The 16992-nt window shown below is 42.2% G+C and overlaps 1 protein-coding gene across 1 annotated transcript in view; it reads left to right on the top strand.

Moving 5' to 3' along the window:
* The window catches only part of MPDZ (multiple PDZ domain crumbs cell polarity complex component), a 798673-nt gene that overhangs the window by 460017 nt on the left and 321664 nt on the right, over positions 1–16992 (top strand). Inside the window, exons 31-32 of the mRNA XM_085633687.1 lie at positions 1498–1660; positions 11666–11862. Coding sequence (XP_085489813.1) covers positions 1498–1660; positions 11666–11862 — 360 coding nt within the window. The remainder of the gene's footprint in view (positions 1–1497; positions 1661–11665; positions 11863–16992) is intronic.

Genomic DNA, 16992 nt, shown 5'->3' with positions numbered 1-16992 from the left:
GTTTTGTTATCTAGTGGGATTGTTTCTGCATAGCCTGCTGAGTCCGTATATTATGTGCAATCTGGAAAGAGAAGTGATGTCGCAATTCTAATAGCGGCCCTAGTTTCCCCTGTCTGTACATCAAAGGGACTTTAATATGCTTAATAAGATATGCTTTTTGGATGATGTGTCAGACCTAGAAATGCAGTATTATGTGATACAGGGTCCGTTGTACAATGCTGTTCAGCCAAAGGTAAACTTAATTAGATAAAATTGCCTTATAATAGTAATCGACGCATATTCCTGTGAGATCATGGACAGTATCATAAATATGGTGCTCCAGTTTTAAGTCATAACAAATCCTTTAGGACAATGGTTTTAACTAAGTAAGAGTGTCAATTTACGCAGGACATTAATTATATTAGTGGGTGATACAAATGATTCTGAAACAGATTCATATTTATATTTGATTTTGCCTTATGTCTTTCTTTTATGTCAGGCATTGTTAAATAGAAGAGGATTCACGAAGCAAAACTCTTGCTTATAGTGGCATAGGAGGAGTCACCTACAATGGTGTTTTCAAAAGAAAGGTTTTCTCAATTCTCTGCCCCTAAATCGCATCTTGTTGAACACTTGATTCCAAATCTGTTGCCAGGGTAGCCTTTGTCAATGATGATCCTTAAAGAAAGATTTCCTGCACACTGGAATGTTTTTTGCTAACTGTAGAATGCATCCTGTCACTTATGCAATGTAATGTTTTACATTGTAGAGAGGACTGCCATAGACCTGGGTTTCAGATTTTTGTATGGGATTTAAAGAAGGAATTTGCTGTTTCTCAAAGAAACATTCTGATAACTGAGTCAACCTATACACAGTCTCAGTCCTTTCTGCACTTCTAATAAAAAAGTATGTGTAGGGGCGGACGGCACTGGGCTTGAACCCTGCTTTCTTACAATATATTACACAAGCTAAGAACAAAATGTATGTGTCTCTAATGGGGCCTCCATGATTCGTAGCAAAATGTAAAGGATTTATTATTGAAAACCTAAAGTACTTGGTATGCAAATATGGATTTGCAGTCTCAAAAATTGCTATTTCTATAACATGCTCATCGCCAACAAGCTTGCTCATATAGTAAAATAAGTAATGCGCAAGTGTGTAATATCGTGAAATGTAGTATTCTAACTGAACATGACATAGTAAATATGCTCAGTTCAACTTTTATTATAAACTGGGCTTTTTCATAACTGGTACACCACATCAGTTATGTAAAATATTGTTTGATTTGCTTAGTAATACATTTCACAGTTAAAATGCATTTCATACTGTACTGTCAGCTTTACACATTGTGTACATTGTGTTACATCCTATAGATTTTGTACTAGGCATTGTTTTATTTTGTTGCAGCTGTGGAAGTGTGTGCATGTGTAAGTGCATGTGTGTGAGCATGAATGCAGCTCAAGTTCCAAATCGATTTGTCAAGGAAGTCTTACATTTGAATGCTCTTTCTCTTCCTAGGCATCCAGTCAGTCTGACTCAGAGACGGAAAAAAACTCGTTTTGCAACTTTCCTACAACCCCTTCTTCAGCTAATTCAACAATGAGCTGCGACAGTGAGCAATCTGTAGGCAGCAAGGTGCCTGAAGATCCAGAGAAGGAGGATGAATTTGGGTACAGCTGGAGTAAGTATTCTGTTAGTTTTTTAAGTTTGGGGAGGAGCAGGGTCATTAAGTGGTTTGTATACATACGTATGCACGTTTGTGGAGATGAAGTGTGAATTCAAATGTTTCTACTACTCATTATGAAAACATGAAATATATCATATGGACATTTTCTGTTTCTCTTGATTTGTTACAATTGTCATGCCCTATTAATCATGATTTAAGCATCAAATTGACCTCTATTACATTTGTTGTTAGATGTTTTTCCACTAATCAGATTGAGGGAACACTTTTATAGTTCAGATTCATCTGGTATAAATGATTCCTGAGGTTAGTAGTTACGACAAAGTACTGCAATTCTAGGTAAAAAAATGCCAAGATTGGCAAGTAGGCTATTTGGTATCAATGAAGGGCTCTGCTTTCATTGCCACTGATTTGTTTTACAGGTACCTAAGATTTATTTAACAGCTATTCTGAGCATCTTTAAGTCTGCCTGCTTCCCTGTTTGCTGCTAATTCCACAAACCCTATGGTGTCACCATTTCTAGTGTATCTTTTCATTTGTCCACTGTTTAAAATGTATTTATTGTTTTGTCTACACTGAGTATATTGAACAAATATTACATATACTTGCAAAGTGAAGATATGCTTTGTGAGTAATTTTGGCTTGCTTCTGTCTTATGGCACTGATTCATAAAGACAAACGGGGAGTAGGTTTTAAGGATAAAAGATTGACAGACAAGAAAAAATATTACCACATCTAATTAAAGTGAACATAATGTAAGTTCCTCCTCCATCCCCTCAATTTGAGCTTAGGGTTTACAGAGATCGTTAGAAAACTAGAGGCTGCTGGTGTCTCATTCATGTTGGCATTTAGAATTCATTCAAATTGAACTGTCTACTGTGGGTGCTACTTTGCCTTTATAGAATTTAAGAAGTTCTGGGATTCTTCAGTCTGGATGAATATATGGGCCATTTATTCATGCCAACCTCGTAATCATACTGTGTATCACAGAGATGCTTTCATCTTGAATATTGTTGAGTTTTTAAAGTAACTTGCATTTCTATACTCTCCAGTGTCTTTTGTTATTCCACCCACCACATCCCCTTTGTGATGTATTTCCTAGCATGTTTTGACTCCCTATGATACACATGATGAAACCATATTAATGGCTGGTGGAAGCTGTATTGAGCTAGGTGTAGTCCTGTTGCAAAGGAGAAAAAACAGCAAACAAGAGATCGTGGCATTTGCATCCGGAGCCTTAGGAGGTGCTGAACTCTCCTGTTAAGCGAGAAAGAGTCTCTGGCGATATGGTGAGGCGGACAATATTTTACAACCTACCTAAGGGACAAAGTGTTTGATAGCATGTGTGGTGCTTGGCATCTAGTGTTGGGCTCAGAAGTGTGCAAGTTGTTTTTCTTTTAAGAAGTCTTTCAAGTCACAAGGTGTAGTGACTCCTCCTCTTGCTTGCAATGTGCATGGTCCTCGACTCCATTGTTAATTGATTTTTTTTCCACCATCTGGTTTGAACATGTGCTCATCTGCTCCATGCCGTCGGGCTCTTCTCTTGTACCATCGGTTTTGTTTTCTAATGCGGTTCGATCACTGCTTCTCTCCATATACCATCAATGTCAAATGTGTCTGTAAAACTAGAGTTGGCCGCCTCACCATATGCCTTTGCCCTTTGGGGCAGAACTTCTCTACAAAGTTCATTACAACAGATGTCCAATTGCTGATGGAATGGACGCCTTTTCAATTTTGCCCTTCTTGTCATACCAAGTTTCCACGCACCGACCTACACCAGGTGTGTAACTTGTGCTTATCTCCAAAACACCAGAAGGCAACTTGTGAGGCCTGCAGGTCCTTTCGATCTAAAAAGATACTGAGAGATAGAAGGGCTAGAAGACTAAACATTTTTCAACTGGATGTCCATGATACATTGGACCTCTTGGTTCATAAAATCCAGAATTCGAGGAAGAGGCACATCCATCGGCTGAAGATGAAGGCAACATCTCTCCAGACGACAGCCCTGGGTCTGACGCAGAGTTACAGGACATCACTCCAGGGCAACAACCTGTGAGTACTGTGTCACCTCGCCCCCAACCACAGCCAGCACCAGCAAAGCCTCACCTTCTCATAAGCCAAAGACTGTCATTGGGCCACCACTTCCTTCGGGCCATGGTTGGCACTGACTGGCTGCTTCCAAAGTATCCAGCCATGGTTCAGTGTTTAAAAAAACAGCCTCGATAGCAGGTTGCCAATCCACAGCCCTCAACATCAGACTCAAGACGACCATCGCCGACAAAACACTCCACTGCGGTCTCCGCCGGCCTATTGGCACCAAACTATTTGAAGCTGAAACAGCACTACACTTCGATGAAAAAATCAGCCTCTGAACCAAAGCCTTCATCAACACCCATGCCTAAACTGGCATCAGAGCTGAAAAAACATACATCTTCGAGGCACTCTCCAGACACTGTGCAACGAGTACTCAAGAGATTTCATCAAGATCTGGACTCTCGTTAAAACATCTGATAATTCATCCAGATATAGGATGTATCCTTACCAGGCTTCCGCATTCAGGGGTACAGCTTGCTAAAAGACAGCAATCTTAGGAGGGGCAATTAATGATCCTGTTCCTCCAAAGAAAAAGTAGAGAAATGCTAAAGCAACCAGCCCACTGCACATCGGTCCCCCGCCACTGCCTTCTGTGCTAACTCCCTCACCACAGCATCGCCACAACTGAATCACCTGAGAGTTCACTTAATTCCTTCCCAGTGGATCGGGGGATGGTGATCAATTTTCAATACCACCTCAAGATGAGTGGGAGTCATATGATGCAGATCCACACAATAACACTGATCCAGATTTGTTTTCATCAAGACCTTCCCCTCCTGATAACTCCACTATTTATCATAACCTTATACGTTGGGAAGCCCCTTTCTACAAAGTGCCCCTTTACAATGAGCTGCTAGAGGATTACTTCTTATTCAAGACTATCTAGTCCACTTACCATTCCACGCTATACCTTCCGATGGTCAAGGGTATGCTCAGGCACACTCAGTACATTTTCCTTGACCCAGTTCGAACCAGGGCTATTACTCCCAGGCTCGATAAGAAATATAACCCTTACCCAGTCGTTAAGGGCCAGCTTACACCTGACTCACTAGTGGTGGCCACAGCACGTAAACGGGCAAACTCTCAAACATCTGGTGACATGCCCCCACCAGATAAAGAGAGTAAAAGGATAAATGCTTCTGGTAAGAGATTGGCAGCGCAATATGCCAACCATTGGAAGATTGCAAATTCCATTGGTTTTTAGGTCTCGCAAGAGACATTTTATATGTGGGATTTTCAAAGTGCTACCCACTGTTTTGGCTGGCCTAAACCTTGAGTGCACGATCACATGCACGTGCACAGCTGCTTCCACTCCCCCCTCCCTTCTCTATAGCTTTGGCTCCTTTGAAGCACTTCAAAGGGTCCGCTCCCCCGCCCCAAGCGCTCGCGCCCACGCTCCGCCGGGCTTGTTGACATTGTTGTGCACTCGTGCTTTCAGTTTTCCCTTTCTCCTCCCACCCTGCAAGTCTCTGTCTTGCTGCCCCCGCCCGACACCCCTCCCCACCGTCACCGCTGGTTTAAAAGGTAGGCTCCTTTCAGAGTTTTATTTTATTTATTGACATTGTTGTGCTTGTACGTTTGAAACCCAAGTATGGAGTTTCCCCAATCCATCTTGCCAGAACGCATGCCTTCATTTCACCGACCACCTCCCGCCCGTCGCTCTATTTGTTATTCATATGTTCACAGTGTGATTTACGATTTTTTTAATTTACTTGAAATGTTTTGTTTGTGGCGCTGCCTTTCTGCCCTCTGTGCCACTCGTTTTCCATCTTTTTTTGTTCCTTTCTGCCCTCTGCTCCTCTCGTTTTTGTGCCCGTCTGCCCTCTGTTCCACTCTCGTTTTTGTGCCCTTCTGCCCTCTGTTCCACTCGTTTCCCTCTTTTTTGTTCCTTTCTGCCCTCTGCAACTCTCGTTTTTGTGCCCTTCTGCCCTCTGTCCCACTCTCGTTTTTGTGCCCTTCTGCCCTCTGTTCCACTCGTTTTTTTGTGCCTTTCTGCCCTCTGCTCTTCTCGTCTTTTGTGCCCTTCTGCCCTCTGTGCCACTCGTTTTTGTGCCTTTCTGCCCTCTGTGCCTCTCGTTTTCCACTCTTTTTTTGTGACTTTCTGTCCTCTGTTCCACTCGTTTCCCTCTTTTTTTGTGCCTTTCTGCCCCTCTCGTTGTTTGTGCCCTCTGTTCTACTCGTTTTTTTGTGCCCTTCTGCCCTCTGTGCCACTCGTTTTTCCTCGTTTTTTGTGCCTTTCTGCCCTCTGTTACACTCGTTTTCCCTCTTTTTTTGTTCCTTTCTGCCCTCTGCTCCTCTCGTTTTTGTGCCCTTCTGCCCTCTGTTCCACTCGTTTTTGTGCCCTTCTGCCCTCTGTTCCACTCGTTTTTTTGTGCCTTTCTGCCCTCTGCTTCTCTCGTCTTTTGTGCCCTTCTGCCCTCTGTGCCACTCTTTTTTGTGCCTTTCTGCCCTCTGTGCCACTCGTTTTCCACTCTTTTTTTTGTGCCTTTCTGTCCTCTGTTCCACTCGTTTCCCTCTTTTTTTTTTGTGACTTTCTGCCCTCTGGTCCTCTCGTTGTTTGTGCCCTCTGTTCCACTCGTTTTTTTGTGCCCTTCTGCCCTCTGTGCCACTCGTTTTTCCTCGTTTTTTGTGCCTTTCTGCCGTCTGTTCCTTTCGTTTTTCTGTGCCCTTCTGCGCCACTCGTTTTTTCCCCTTTTGTGCCCCTTTTGCCCTCTGTCCCACTCGTTTCCCCACCGCTGTGCCCCCTGTGGACCCCTACCAACACTACATATTCACCAAAGGATTGTGTGTGTGGGGCTCGGTGTGTGTGCGTGTGTGTGTGTGTGTGTGTGTGTGTGCGCGCGTGTGCGTGTGTGGGTGTGTGTGTGTGTGTGTGTGTGTGTGTGTGTGTGTGTGTGTGTGTGTATAGATGCAATAGGTCTCGCCTTTGCTAAAGCTATTGGCATTGTAAATGACTATGCCATTTATTTATCTGTTTTAAAAACCAACCCATAAATAAAAAAGTTTGTCGTTTACAATACCAATAGCTCCAATTTATGCAAAAGGCGAGACCATTGCATTGTAAATGCTTTTTTTGATAATTCAGTAACTTATCAATGGTTTGCAACACCAACTGGTGTTACAAACCAAGCCATTGATACATCGTGTTTCACAATTGCGAGGGAAGCCCCTTTGATGCCCATTGCTATCGGCAATTCAGAAAGAGTCAGTAAAACCATTTTACAGTCTGGAAATGCTTTAATGAATTGTTGGCATAAACTCTGCGATTCTGAAAAAAATGCAAAATGGCTTTGTACATCAGACCCTTAGTTCTCTTCTAATGAGACTCTGAAAGACCGTTGAAATAAAGCCTCTCAGAAGCCTCTTTGATATCAAGCCGACACCCTTATAATATGTTCTGTCTATGCTAAACCCAGACCACACCCAGAAACTACTGGATTCATCATAACACACCTGGACTGAGGCTCTTCTTTCTAATCTAAAGCGGGGCGCAAATTGAACTCTTATTTAGATTCTGGCATGCAGTACAACATGAATGCAATAGATTGCAAAATCTCATCTTTCACCACAAAAATGGTTTGCATGTGCAGACGTCAGACACGATCTACTTGAAGACTAGCTTTAGAAAAAAGCTGGTGTGCTGTACCATTCTCTCAGGGCAGCAGGGACATTAATCCACCCTGGGTAATACCTTAGTAGTGGGAATCCAAGCCAGCCTGCTGCTTCTAAAGTGTTAACAGAGGCAGATGCTCCTCTCGCCCACATGAAAGTACTCCTGCCAAATTCACAGCACTGTCTCCTTTTCAATTTTTAATAAATGGCAGTAGGTACAGATTGACATTAACAAAGATAAATACTGAATGGGCCTAATCTGTTTATTTACATAAACCCGAAATATCACAGGTACAAACCCACCACTCAAAGATTTTCTAGTTAACGACCGATGCACGTGATTGTCAAGAGTACTTATACATCAAGAAGTGCAAAAATGCTCTTAGTCAGAGGAGGAAAGAGAAAGCAGCATTCTGGTACTTTACGTTTCTAGCCTTATTTTACAAATGCCAACACCGAAGAGTCTTTATGTATCAAGGTCCAAAGGTGGTGAAAGTATTGTGCTTTGCCAACCAACAGGGAAAGGACAATCAGAATATCATTGATGCTAGAATGGTAAGCTGCATCTGTCAAAGTGATTGAAGAGCTGTAGCTGAAGAAAAGTAGGGTTTGACCCCCCTTATCATTTGGTTTCTGCACATTTTACACTCAGATTCCATGAGTAGATGGAAAGCTGCAGACAAATTTATCACCACCATCGGGACCGTGCCCAAATAACAGTGACCTGTAATAATGCCTACACATATACGCTATCATATGAATGTTCCAGGGAAGCTAAAAGCAGTAGCGGTTGCTTGGATATATTTAGGACAACCAGGGTATTTGAAACAGATGATGCAACCTGGGTCTGTTAAGATAGCACACCTTTTTTAACCACACCTTTAAACTACATCAGAAGGTCAAACAGGTCCACCAAGGCCACCTTGACAACTACAATTCCTGGTGGCATCTAAGCTATCTGTGAACCTGGAGACCCTGTGTACAAGTCTAAGCCACGATACAGCGTAGAGGAAGTTAAATCAAGAAAGAAAGGCAGATGTAAACCAGCATTTGCAATGCAATAGGTCTCACATTATAAAAGTGTGAGCATCTGGCATTGCTAAGAATAATGCAACACTAGCTATTGGCTTTTTAAATGATAAATAAATGCCATTATGTGTTTGTTTTATAAAATAGATTAAAAAAGGCATTGTCATGAACAATGCCAATAGCTTAAACTTTTGCAAATGCGAGACCTATTGCATTGCAAATGCTTGTTTATCATACTATGATAGGGCTCACTAGGATGAGATGGAAGCATCTCCCAGAGGAACACAAACAAGCATTTGCAATGCAATAGGTCTCGCATTTGCGAGAGTTTAAGCTATTGGCATTGTAAGTAACAATGTCTGTTATTTATCTGTTTTGCTAATTAACACATAACTAAAAGACTTTGTCATTTACAATACCAATAGCTCAAACTCTTGTAAATGCAAGACCTATTCAAAGAAGCGGCCACCATTGTCCCGGGCTACTCGGAAAGTTAAAGCACGCATGGCTCGCTGAATGTTGCAGGAAAGCATGTCGTGCCTGCAGTAGGAGAAACTCATTTAAGAAAATAGGGCCCGATTCACAGAACTAACTTACTACAAAATGCTAAATTACTACCATTTTGGTATTCACAGAAGGCACTTACTCATTTTGGTATTCACAGAAGGTACTTACTCATTTTGGTATTCACAGAAGGCACTTACTCATTTTGGTATTCACAGAATGCACTTACTCATACTAACTTTATGTCTGCACTCGGGCCGGAGATTCCGGTCCTGTGGTGGAGATTCCGGCCCGGAGGTGGAGAGTCTGACCCGGTGGTGGAGATTCCGGCCCGATGGTGGAGATTCCGGCTGGTGGCAGAGATTCCTCCACCGGCCGAAATCACGTCCATCGAGGAGGAATCTCCACCTCCGGGCCGGAATCTCCACCTCCGGGCGAAGAAGAATCTTTGTCCCGAGCTTGCAGCCTTTGTTCGTCCCTGAGCCCGAAGGCTCAAAAGCACCCTGCACCCAGCCTCCCGAGTGGCCCTGGCACTGCAACTTCTACTCCTACCTACTTCCCCATTTGCCCTGAGCAAGTGACCAGGAGCCCATCTCCCACAGCCGCGTCGCCTGCTAGTCAGCAGCCACAAACCAAGGCCCCCCTGCCTCCCATAGGATAACATTGGGCCTAACTCACTCTGCACCCGGCCGCCCCAGTACCTCTGAGGGTGTAACAACTGTACCTACCTGACCCTGGGAGACCCCTGAGTCTATGCCCAGAACCTCACCTGTGCCAGTCGAGTACTTACCCAAAAGCTGATAACTCACTTTTCTTCCATAGGGTAACATTGATTGGTTTCTCTTGAAATTTCTTCTAAGTGTGGAGTTTTGAAACTTTGAAATATTCAACTAAAATCAACCGAGTAACGAAAACGGATATACTCACCTGCTATTAGGAGAGATCCCAGTGCTGGATCTTGGTGCCCAGCACTGACCCTGAAGAGTACTTACGACCGTACTTACCACTAAATCAATTTTCTCCCATAGGAAACCATTGACTGTTTTTCTGTGAAATTTCTTTTAAGTGTCGATTTTTGCAAACAAAAATATTCTTTAAAAATCGTACCAACTGTGAAAACGTAATTACTTACCTGTTTTAGATATATGTCGCAGTACTGAGCCTAGGAGCCCAGCACTGGATTACCATAGTAACGAGAACATAATTTACCCGTAACTTGAATTTTCTTCCATAGGAAACCACTGACTGTTTTTCTATGAAATTTCTTCCAAGTGTCGATTTTGCAAACTTATAAATATTCTTAAAAATCGCCTGTATAACTTAAACACAGTTTCTCAACTGCTTACAGGTGGTACACTAGTGCTGGATCTAGGATCCATCACTGACCTAGAAAAAGTAACATTAACCCCACTTACCTGCTAAGTGAATTTCCGTCAATAGGATAGCATTGGTAATTTGATTAGAAAAAAGTTTCTAAGTGTCAACTTTTAAAAATAGCTAAATATTGTTTAAAATTCACAACAGTAACTAAAACAAATGTACTCACTTGTTTCCAAGAACTGTCCCAGGACTGAATCTAGGATCCAGTCCTGGAGTTAGAAAAGTAATCCTGAAAGTAATCAATTGCATATAACTTAAAATTCCCATTGAGCTCAATGTATTATTGTGTTTGAAATTGTGTTGCCTATTGCAACAAACTGTAACTATTACCTGCAAAAGTCAATTGTGTATTGCAAAGTATTTAACTAAAGCATCTCATTCTGAGAAAGTATATTTTGATACCTATTGTTGGTTCTAAAATAAAACAACAATATATATTTTTTATACAAACCATTGGCATAGAGTTCAGTTCTTGAGTGTGTGAGAACATTTGCTGACTGAGTGTGTACAACAAATGCTTTACACTGTCCTCTGATACTGCCTTACTGCTTGACCAAGCTACCACTTTAGAGAGTAAGGTTATATCTGACTTTAGCCTCTGCCAAACCTCTGGGGACTGTGGACCTATACACACTGTACCTATTTGGGAACAGTATATACAGAGCCACTTTCCTACAACCACTGCTCCAACAGGAAGTTAAAGCTCTTCTACAAAAGAACTTATGCCATTACACCAACAAGGCTCAGGGGCCTATTCACTTTACTTCCTTATCCCCAAAAAGGACCTGCCTCTAAGACCAATCCTCGATCTCAGACCCCTAAACAGTTACATTCTGTCAGACCACTTCCACATTCTCTGGCATAACCCTACGGTACATCAAATTGTCATTCTCCTTTATTTTTTGTAACAAATTATTACTGTGTCTCCTGCGCCGTTCTCTGCTGCTCCACTTGTCCCATGCACCGTTCACTTTGTTTTTCACGAGCACATTTGTACACAACTTTTGTTACTGGTTACATTTGCATTTATTGTAAATAGTGCTGCTACTGCCCTTTTCCTAATTGTTCTAAAATACAGACTGCTCCTTGCATTATTCTAATAACCACTCACGCCTCCATGTCTCCATTTTTGAGCAATTATTGTGCATGTGTTATATAACGGTCTTTTAATTATTACCTGTTGAGATGTTTTTATTTGTCATACAATCTAATCACCCAGATGTCAACTGGGTTTACGGGTAACCTCCTGTTGTTTGGTTTTGTCAGATGTTCTTACATCATACTTTGATCCAGAATCATGTACATAATAAAAGGTTGTCTCTTTTTGAATATGACTTATGTGGTGTTTGTCATTTTTTTTTCTCTTTCATCTTCTGCCTTTAGGAAAGATCTCTCAGCGATATGGAAGCTTGCCGGGTGACCTGCAAATGATAGAGTTAGAAAAAGGGAAAGCCGGCTTGGGACTTAGCCTTGCTGGCAACAAAGACCGAACAAGAATGAGTGTATTTATTGTGGGGATTGACCCAATTGGAGCAGCAGGAAAAGATGGGAGGCTGCAGATTGGAGATGAGTTGCTAGAGGTAAAATGTTTCCGGAGTTTCGTTTTTATTCTGATTGTTTTAATTTCCATTAATTTTGGGTTCCTCTTTGTCCTCTTTCTTCATTGACTCTGCTTTGATCATCAGAGAACACTGTGTTAATACATCTGACAAAAAGGTTAAAAAAACAAACTAAAAACTCTTGTCTTGTGAGACATATTCCAAAATAAATTAATTTGTATTGAACATCTAAAAGTAGGAAAGGTAATCCTGCATATGGTTCCTACTGACTGAGATGTTAAGTACTTGGTCTGAGATGGAAGGCTGGCCTCTTATGCCAGTTTGCCTCACCACTGTAGATTGGATGAGCAATCAAACCCTAACTCAAAGGAGCTGGTGCGATGGTTAAGGTTATATAGAGTAAAAAGTAACTATTAAAGTTTAAGTGAAGATAGAATAGCCAGTCAGATTTACTTAGTTAAAATACCAACACTTATGTAACACCTTAAGTAGTTTGTGACGCTGACCTTGTTGAACAAACACTACTTTGACATACTCCATTTTGCACTTAATGAGGCATTTTAGTCTTGTGAGTATATTATTAATTTTGTGAGTTTTTTTTTCATCAACTTTCTGGGCTTTCCGACTTCCTGGTCCACGAGTTTGTTGTGAAGGGATTGCTTTCTAGGATGCCTTCTTCCATATGCCATCTAGAGACGCCATTTATAAAGTGCGGGCTCTCCAACTCATGACCTCCTCCTATAAAAAGAAGGGCAATACAAATGTGCCTTATGAGTGAAAACTAATTTGTCATACTGCACTTTGCACTTTACTATGGAAATTTAGACTTCTAAATATTTTATTATTCTTGCGAGGGCATTTAAAAAAATCTGTTTATTGATTTATAAATCTGTAACATAGACATGCAGATAAATGTGGATCTGCAAAACATAAACACCAACTTTCTAAACAGTGCCCAACTACAGTGTTACAGTGATTACAACATGGTAACATACATTTACCAATAGTCACCATATCACTTGCATTGTTCTGAGTACCTTTACATAGACATATCCTCTTGGACGAAATCAAACTTTGATAGATTCTGGTTTGACCCAGGCTCGATCTTATCAAAGTGCTCCCACCATGTCCTCCAAAGCGATGTGTGCTTTCTTGGCCAACCCCTTGCCTCATATGCCTGTGAGCGTAGTAGTCCATTTCCTTCACCCACTCTGAGAAAGGAGTAGGGGTTTTTAAGAGCACCAGTTCAAAGCTATCTCTCTTTTGGCTACAGTTCAGCCAACAACCAATACCAATCAATAAAATTGTGCCGTGCGTGTCTGTCCCACCCCGGAAATAAACCTAACATTGCCATTTTTAGGTCTGTATAAAAGGGAATGTTAATCACAGGCATTTAAGATATGTGAGTGTTCTATTATTATTACAATATCAGTTAAAGTGGTATAGCCGGTCAGATTTACTTTGTTCGAAGATCAACACTTATGTAACATTGTTTATCACAATCACCTTGTTGAACAAATACTACTTTGACATACTGCACTTTGCACTTTACTGAGGCAATTTGGACTTGTGAGTATTTTATTGATTTTGTGGGGGCACTTTTATCTGTATTCTGGGCATTCCGACTCCCCAGTCTGTGTGTCGTGTCTGCATTCTATTAATCCACTGGACTCCCCAGTCCATGTGTTAGTTGTGAAGGGAGTGGCTTCTAAGCAGAGATATTCCATGTGCCATCTACATGCGCCATTTTGATAATGCCTTCTGTAGCTGGCCAGGGCAATAATGGAGGATTTGCGGGCTCAGCAAAGGAAATCCTGCATTAACCTGTCCACACCTATCCAGCTCCAGGACCCAGGGACCCTGTCCAATTTCAAAATGACTCCCTCGCCTACTCCTCTCATAATTAGCTGTCTTGGCAGGTAGAGCGTCAGGCCTCCTGTCTGCATTTTATTAAATCACTAGACGTGGAAACAACCTGTTAGTTCTACAGTTCCTCTACAAGGGCTAATACTGACAAGTTATCTGCTCTCTCTTGCAAGTATGATATTAGTTGTTTATCCTTAACTGACGCTCATTAACTAAACATAAATTAGAGATTCTAGATTTCATAAGAGCCCATCAGCCTAATGCCTTGTTGTGGACCAAGACTTGGCTCAACAATAGAGGAGAGGATGTAGCCTATCGGCTAGGGCGGTTGATCTCAAATCTGGAGAACCGGGTTTGAGACACAGCAATGACGCTCAACATCCTGTGATTCTGGCCAACTCACTTAATTTCCCCATGCCTAAAAAAACAAATAAATGTGTCCTTGTGTAACGAAACTGTGCTCATGTAAAGCACTTTGATACATTCGGGTCAAGTTTGCACTATATAAAACTAAGGGAAAAAAACTAACAAAAATAAAACAATTGTTTTATGCATGTTGTACTGCCGGTTTGCGGGAAGGCTTCTATGTCATCAGACAAGACTGTAACAATAAAAGAGGTGGCGGTATTGCCATCATCTTTAAATCTGTTTTTATTTGTGACACATTTGACCTTCTGGTCCTGAGATGCAAAGGGATACTTTTTACCCTTAAAATCTTACATAATCTTTCCTTTTCTGGGGCCATGATTTACCGTTTTCCTGGTCCAGGTGCCAGCTTCACACAAGCTGGCATCTGGACCACATACATTTTCCAATTGTACGATTATAGGGATTCTCAATGTCTATTTTAATAATGTATGTTGCTTTTTGGCACTTAATTTGAGTAAGTATTTGAAGGCTTTTCAGTTAGTGCAAAAGGTTAAGGCTTCCCCCCATTAAGCTGGACGTATTTTAGACCATGTTTTTTTCTAACCTCCCATCTCTGAAAGTCAGCCTACCCTTCCCTCTCACCTGGCTTTATTACTTCATGATCCTAATAAATAATAACAATCATAATACCAGCATTTGTAAGCACGCAGCTACCTCAGGCGAGATGTCCTGGTGCTGGGGGCCGCCGGGAAGATTAAGCGAGCTTTTGTCCAGAGTCACAAGGCGCTCAGCTAACCTGGTGCCGGGGATTGAACCGTGAGCCCTCGTGTTTCTGAGTCAGCCGCCCAGGCTGCTGCCTCACCTCTTCCCTCATTGTATTTAAGCATGCCACCCTCTTTCCTGCCTTACTTATAACCAGATGATGATTTAAACTTACTGCTGGTGCCTTTTGTAACCTCCTAAGTGAATCCAAAATGGACCTTAAAGCTAATGTAAAAGGTTCGGATATCACCCTGTGGGGACTTGAAAAAAGCACACAAACCTCTGCCTCAGATGTAGCTTTAGCAATAGCAATTTCATGCTTTTCCCTCTGCCCAACAGGCCCCACACCACCATTGCCTCATTTTGTCAAATAAAGGGCTGGCAAATCTACAAAGAGAAAAGATATGTTCGAGGCATGTGAGCTGTAGATCTGCGTTGGTCCACTTTGCAGTCGATGGAACAGACTCCATTCAAATTCTGCTGTCGGTTCCGCGCCAAGTATACACGCACCGACTTGTACAAAGTGTACCATTTGTGTTTGTCTCCGGAGCACAACAAACAGGACTGCGACGCGTTCAAATCATTCCTTCCCTCTGTCCGGGGAAGAGTAGTGCAGATGTTCACGGACAACACCACCGCCATGAGGTACTGCAACAAACAAGGCGGGGTGAGGTTGTGGACCTTATGTCAGGAGACCCTCCGCCTCTGGACATAGCTGGAACATCAGGGCATATCCCTGATGGTTCAACACCTTGCAGGTTCTCTGAACAGCAGGGCCGACAAACTTTGCCGCAGGTGCATGATGGTTCACGAATGGCGTCTTCACTCGGAGGTGGTGCAAGGTCTCTTTCAGCAGTGGGGAGAGCCTTGGTTTGATCTATTCGCCACCGAAGAGAACACCCAATGACAGCAGTTCTGCGCGTTGGAATTTCCAAGGCGACCCTCGCTAGGCGACGCTTTTTGTTGTGAGTGGAGTTGCGGTCTTCTATACGCCTTTCCACCTATATTTGTTGTGAGTGGAGTTGCGGTCTTCTATACGCCTTTCCACCTATACTGCCCAGAGTGCTGAAGAAGATCAAGCACAACCGGGCCCAAGTCATTCTTGTGGCTCCGGATTGGGCGAGAAGAGTCTGGTAATTGTTTTTTTAAGACATTTGTACAGTGGAGCTGTTGCAAGTGTGCGGTATGGTCTGGGTGGGGAGTGCTCTAAGGCTTTTCCTATTAGGAGAGGAGTCAGACAAGATTGTGTTCTGGCCCCCTTCCTTTTTAACCTTTACATTAATGGACTAGGTGAAGCACTATTATCAAAGGGCAAAGATTTCCCCCAAGTTGGAGGCTGTCCCATACTGACACTCCTGTATACGGATGATGCTGTGCTGATGGCTCGCACCCAAAACGGCCTCCAGAGGGTCTTGGATAGTTTTAGTGAGTTTATGACGGACCTTGGCTTTAATATAAACATCTCAAAGACCTTTGTTATGAGATGTAGGCAAGGGACCCAGAGGACATGTGAAGTATTTGCTGCTGGGAAGAAGTTAGTTTCAACTAAAAATGTTTCCTACCTAGGTATTTCATTTAATCATAAAGACACATGGGCTCAAACCATTTCTGCCAAAAAATTGGCATTTAGCAGAGCAACTTCAGCTTCAGTAACCTTTGCTAAAAAGCTAGAAAGAAAACCACCCCCCAGAACTCCTGAAAATATACAAGACCAAGTGTATTACAATGACATCTTATGGGGCAGGGGAGTGGGGCTTCGCAAACACTCTCCCACTACAAATTGTAGAAAATTATTTTTTAAGGTACATTCTCTCAGCACCCCCGAGTACATCCTCCTATATTTGCCATGAGGAGTTGAGTCTCCCATATATCGCTGATCATATAAAACTAGAGCCAATACTTCTGTGGCACAGAGTTTGGTGTAAAGATCAAAGAAGATTAAATAGAGAGATCCTGCAACATAGCTTGAGGCTGGAAGGGGTGCTACTGATTCCCTGGATCAAGTTCGTACATGGTTTTATGAATGATTTGGGACATCCATAGTTTTTCTCTGATACAACCACTTTACTGGCAATTCCAATTAAGACCTTAAGAAAAGAGGGTCTCCAATTTCTGGAATCCAGCAGAATGGCAGGGGAAGTTTCCAAAATCAGC

Source organism: Triturus cristatus, chromosome 2_1 (genome assembly GCF_964204655.1).
Source record: "Triturus cristatus chromosome 2_1, aTriCri1.1, whole genome shotgun sequence".
Taxonomy (NCBI): Eukaryota; Metazoa; Chordata; class Amphibia; order Caudata; family Salamandridae; genus Triturus; species Triturus cristatus.
Note: the sequence above shows the minus strand (reverse complement) of the source record. Positions and strands in the feature narration are given on the sequence as shown.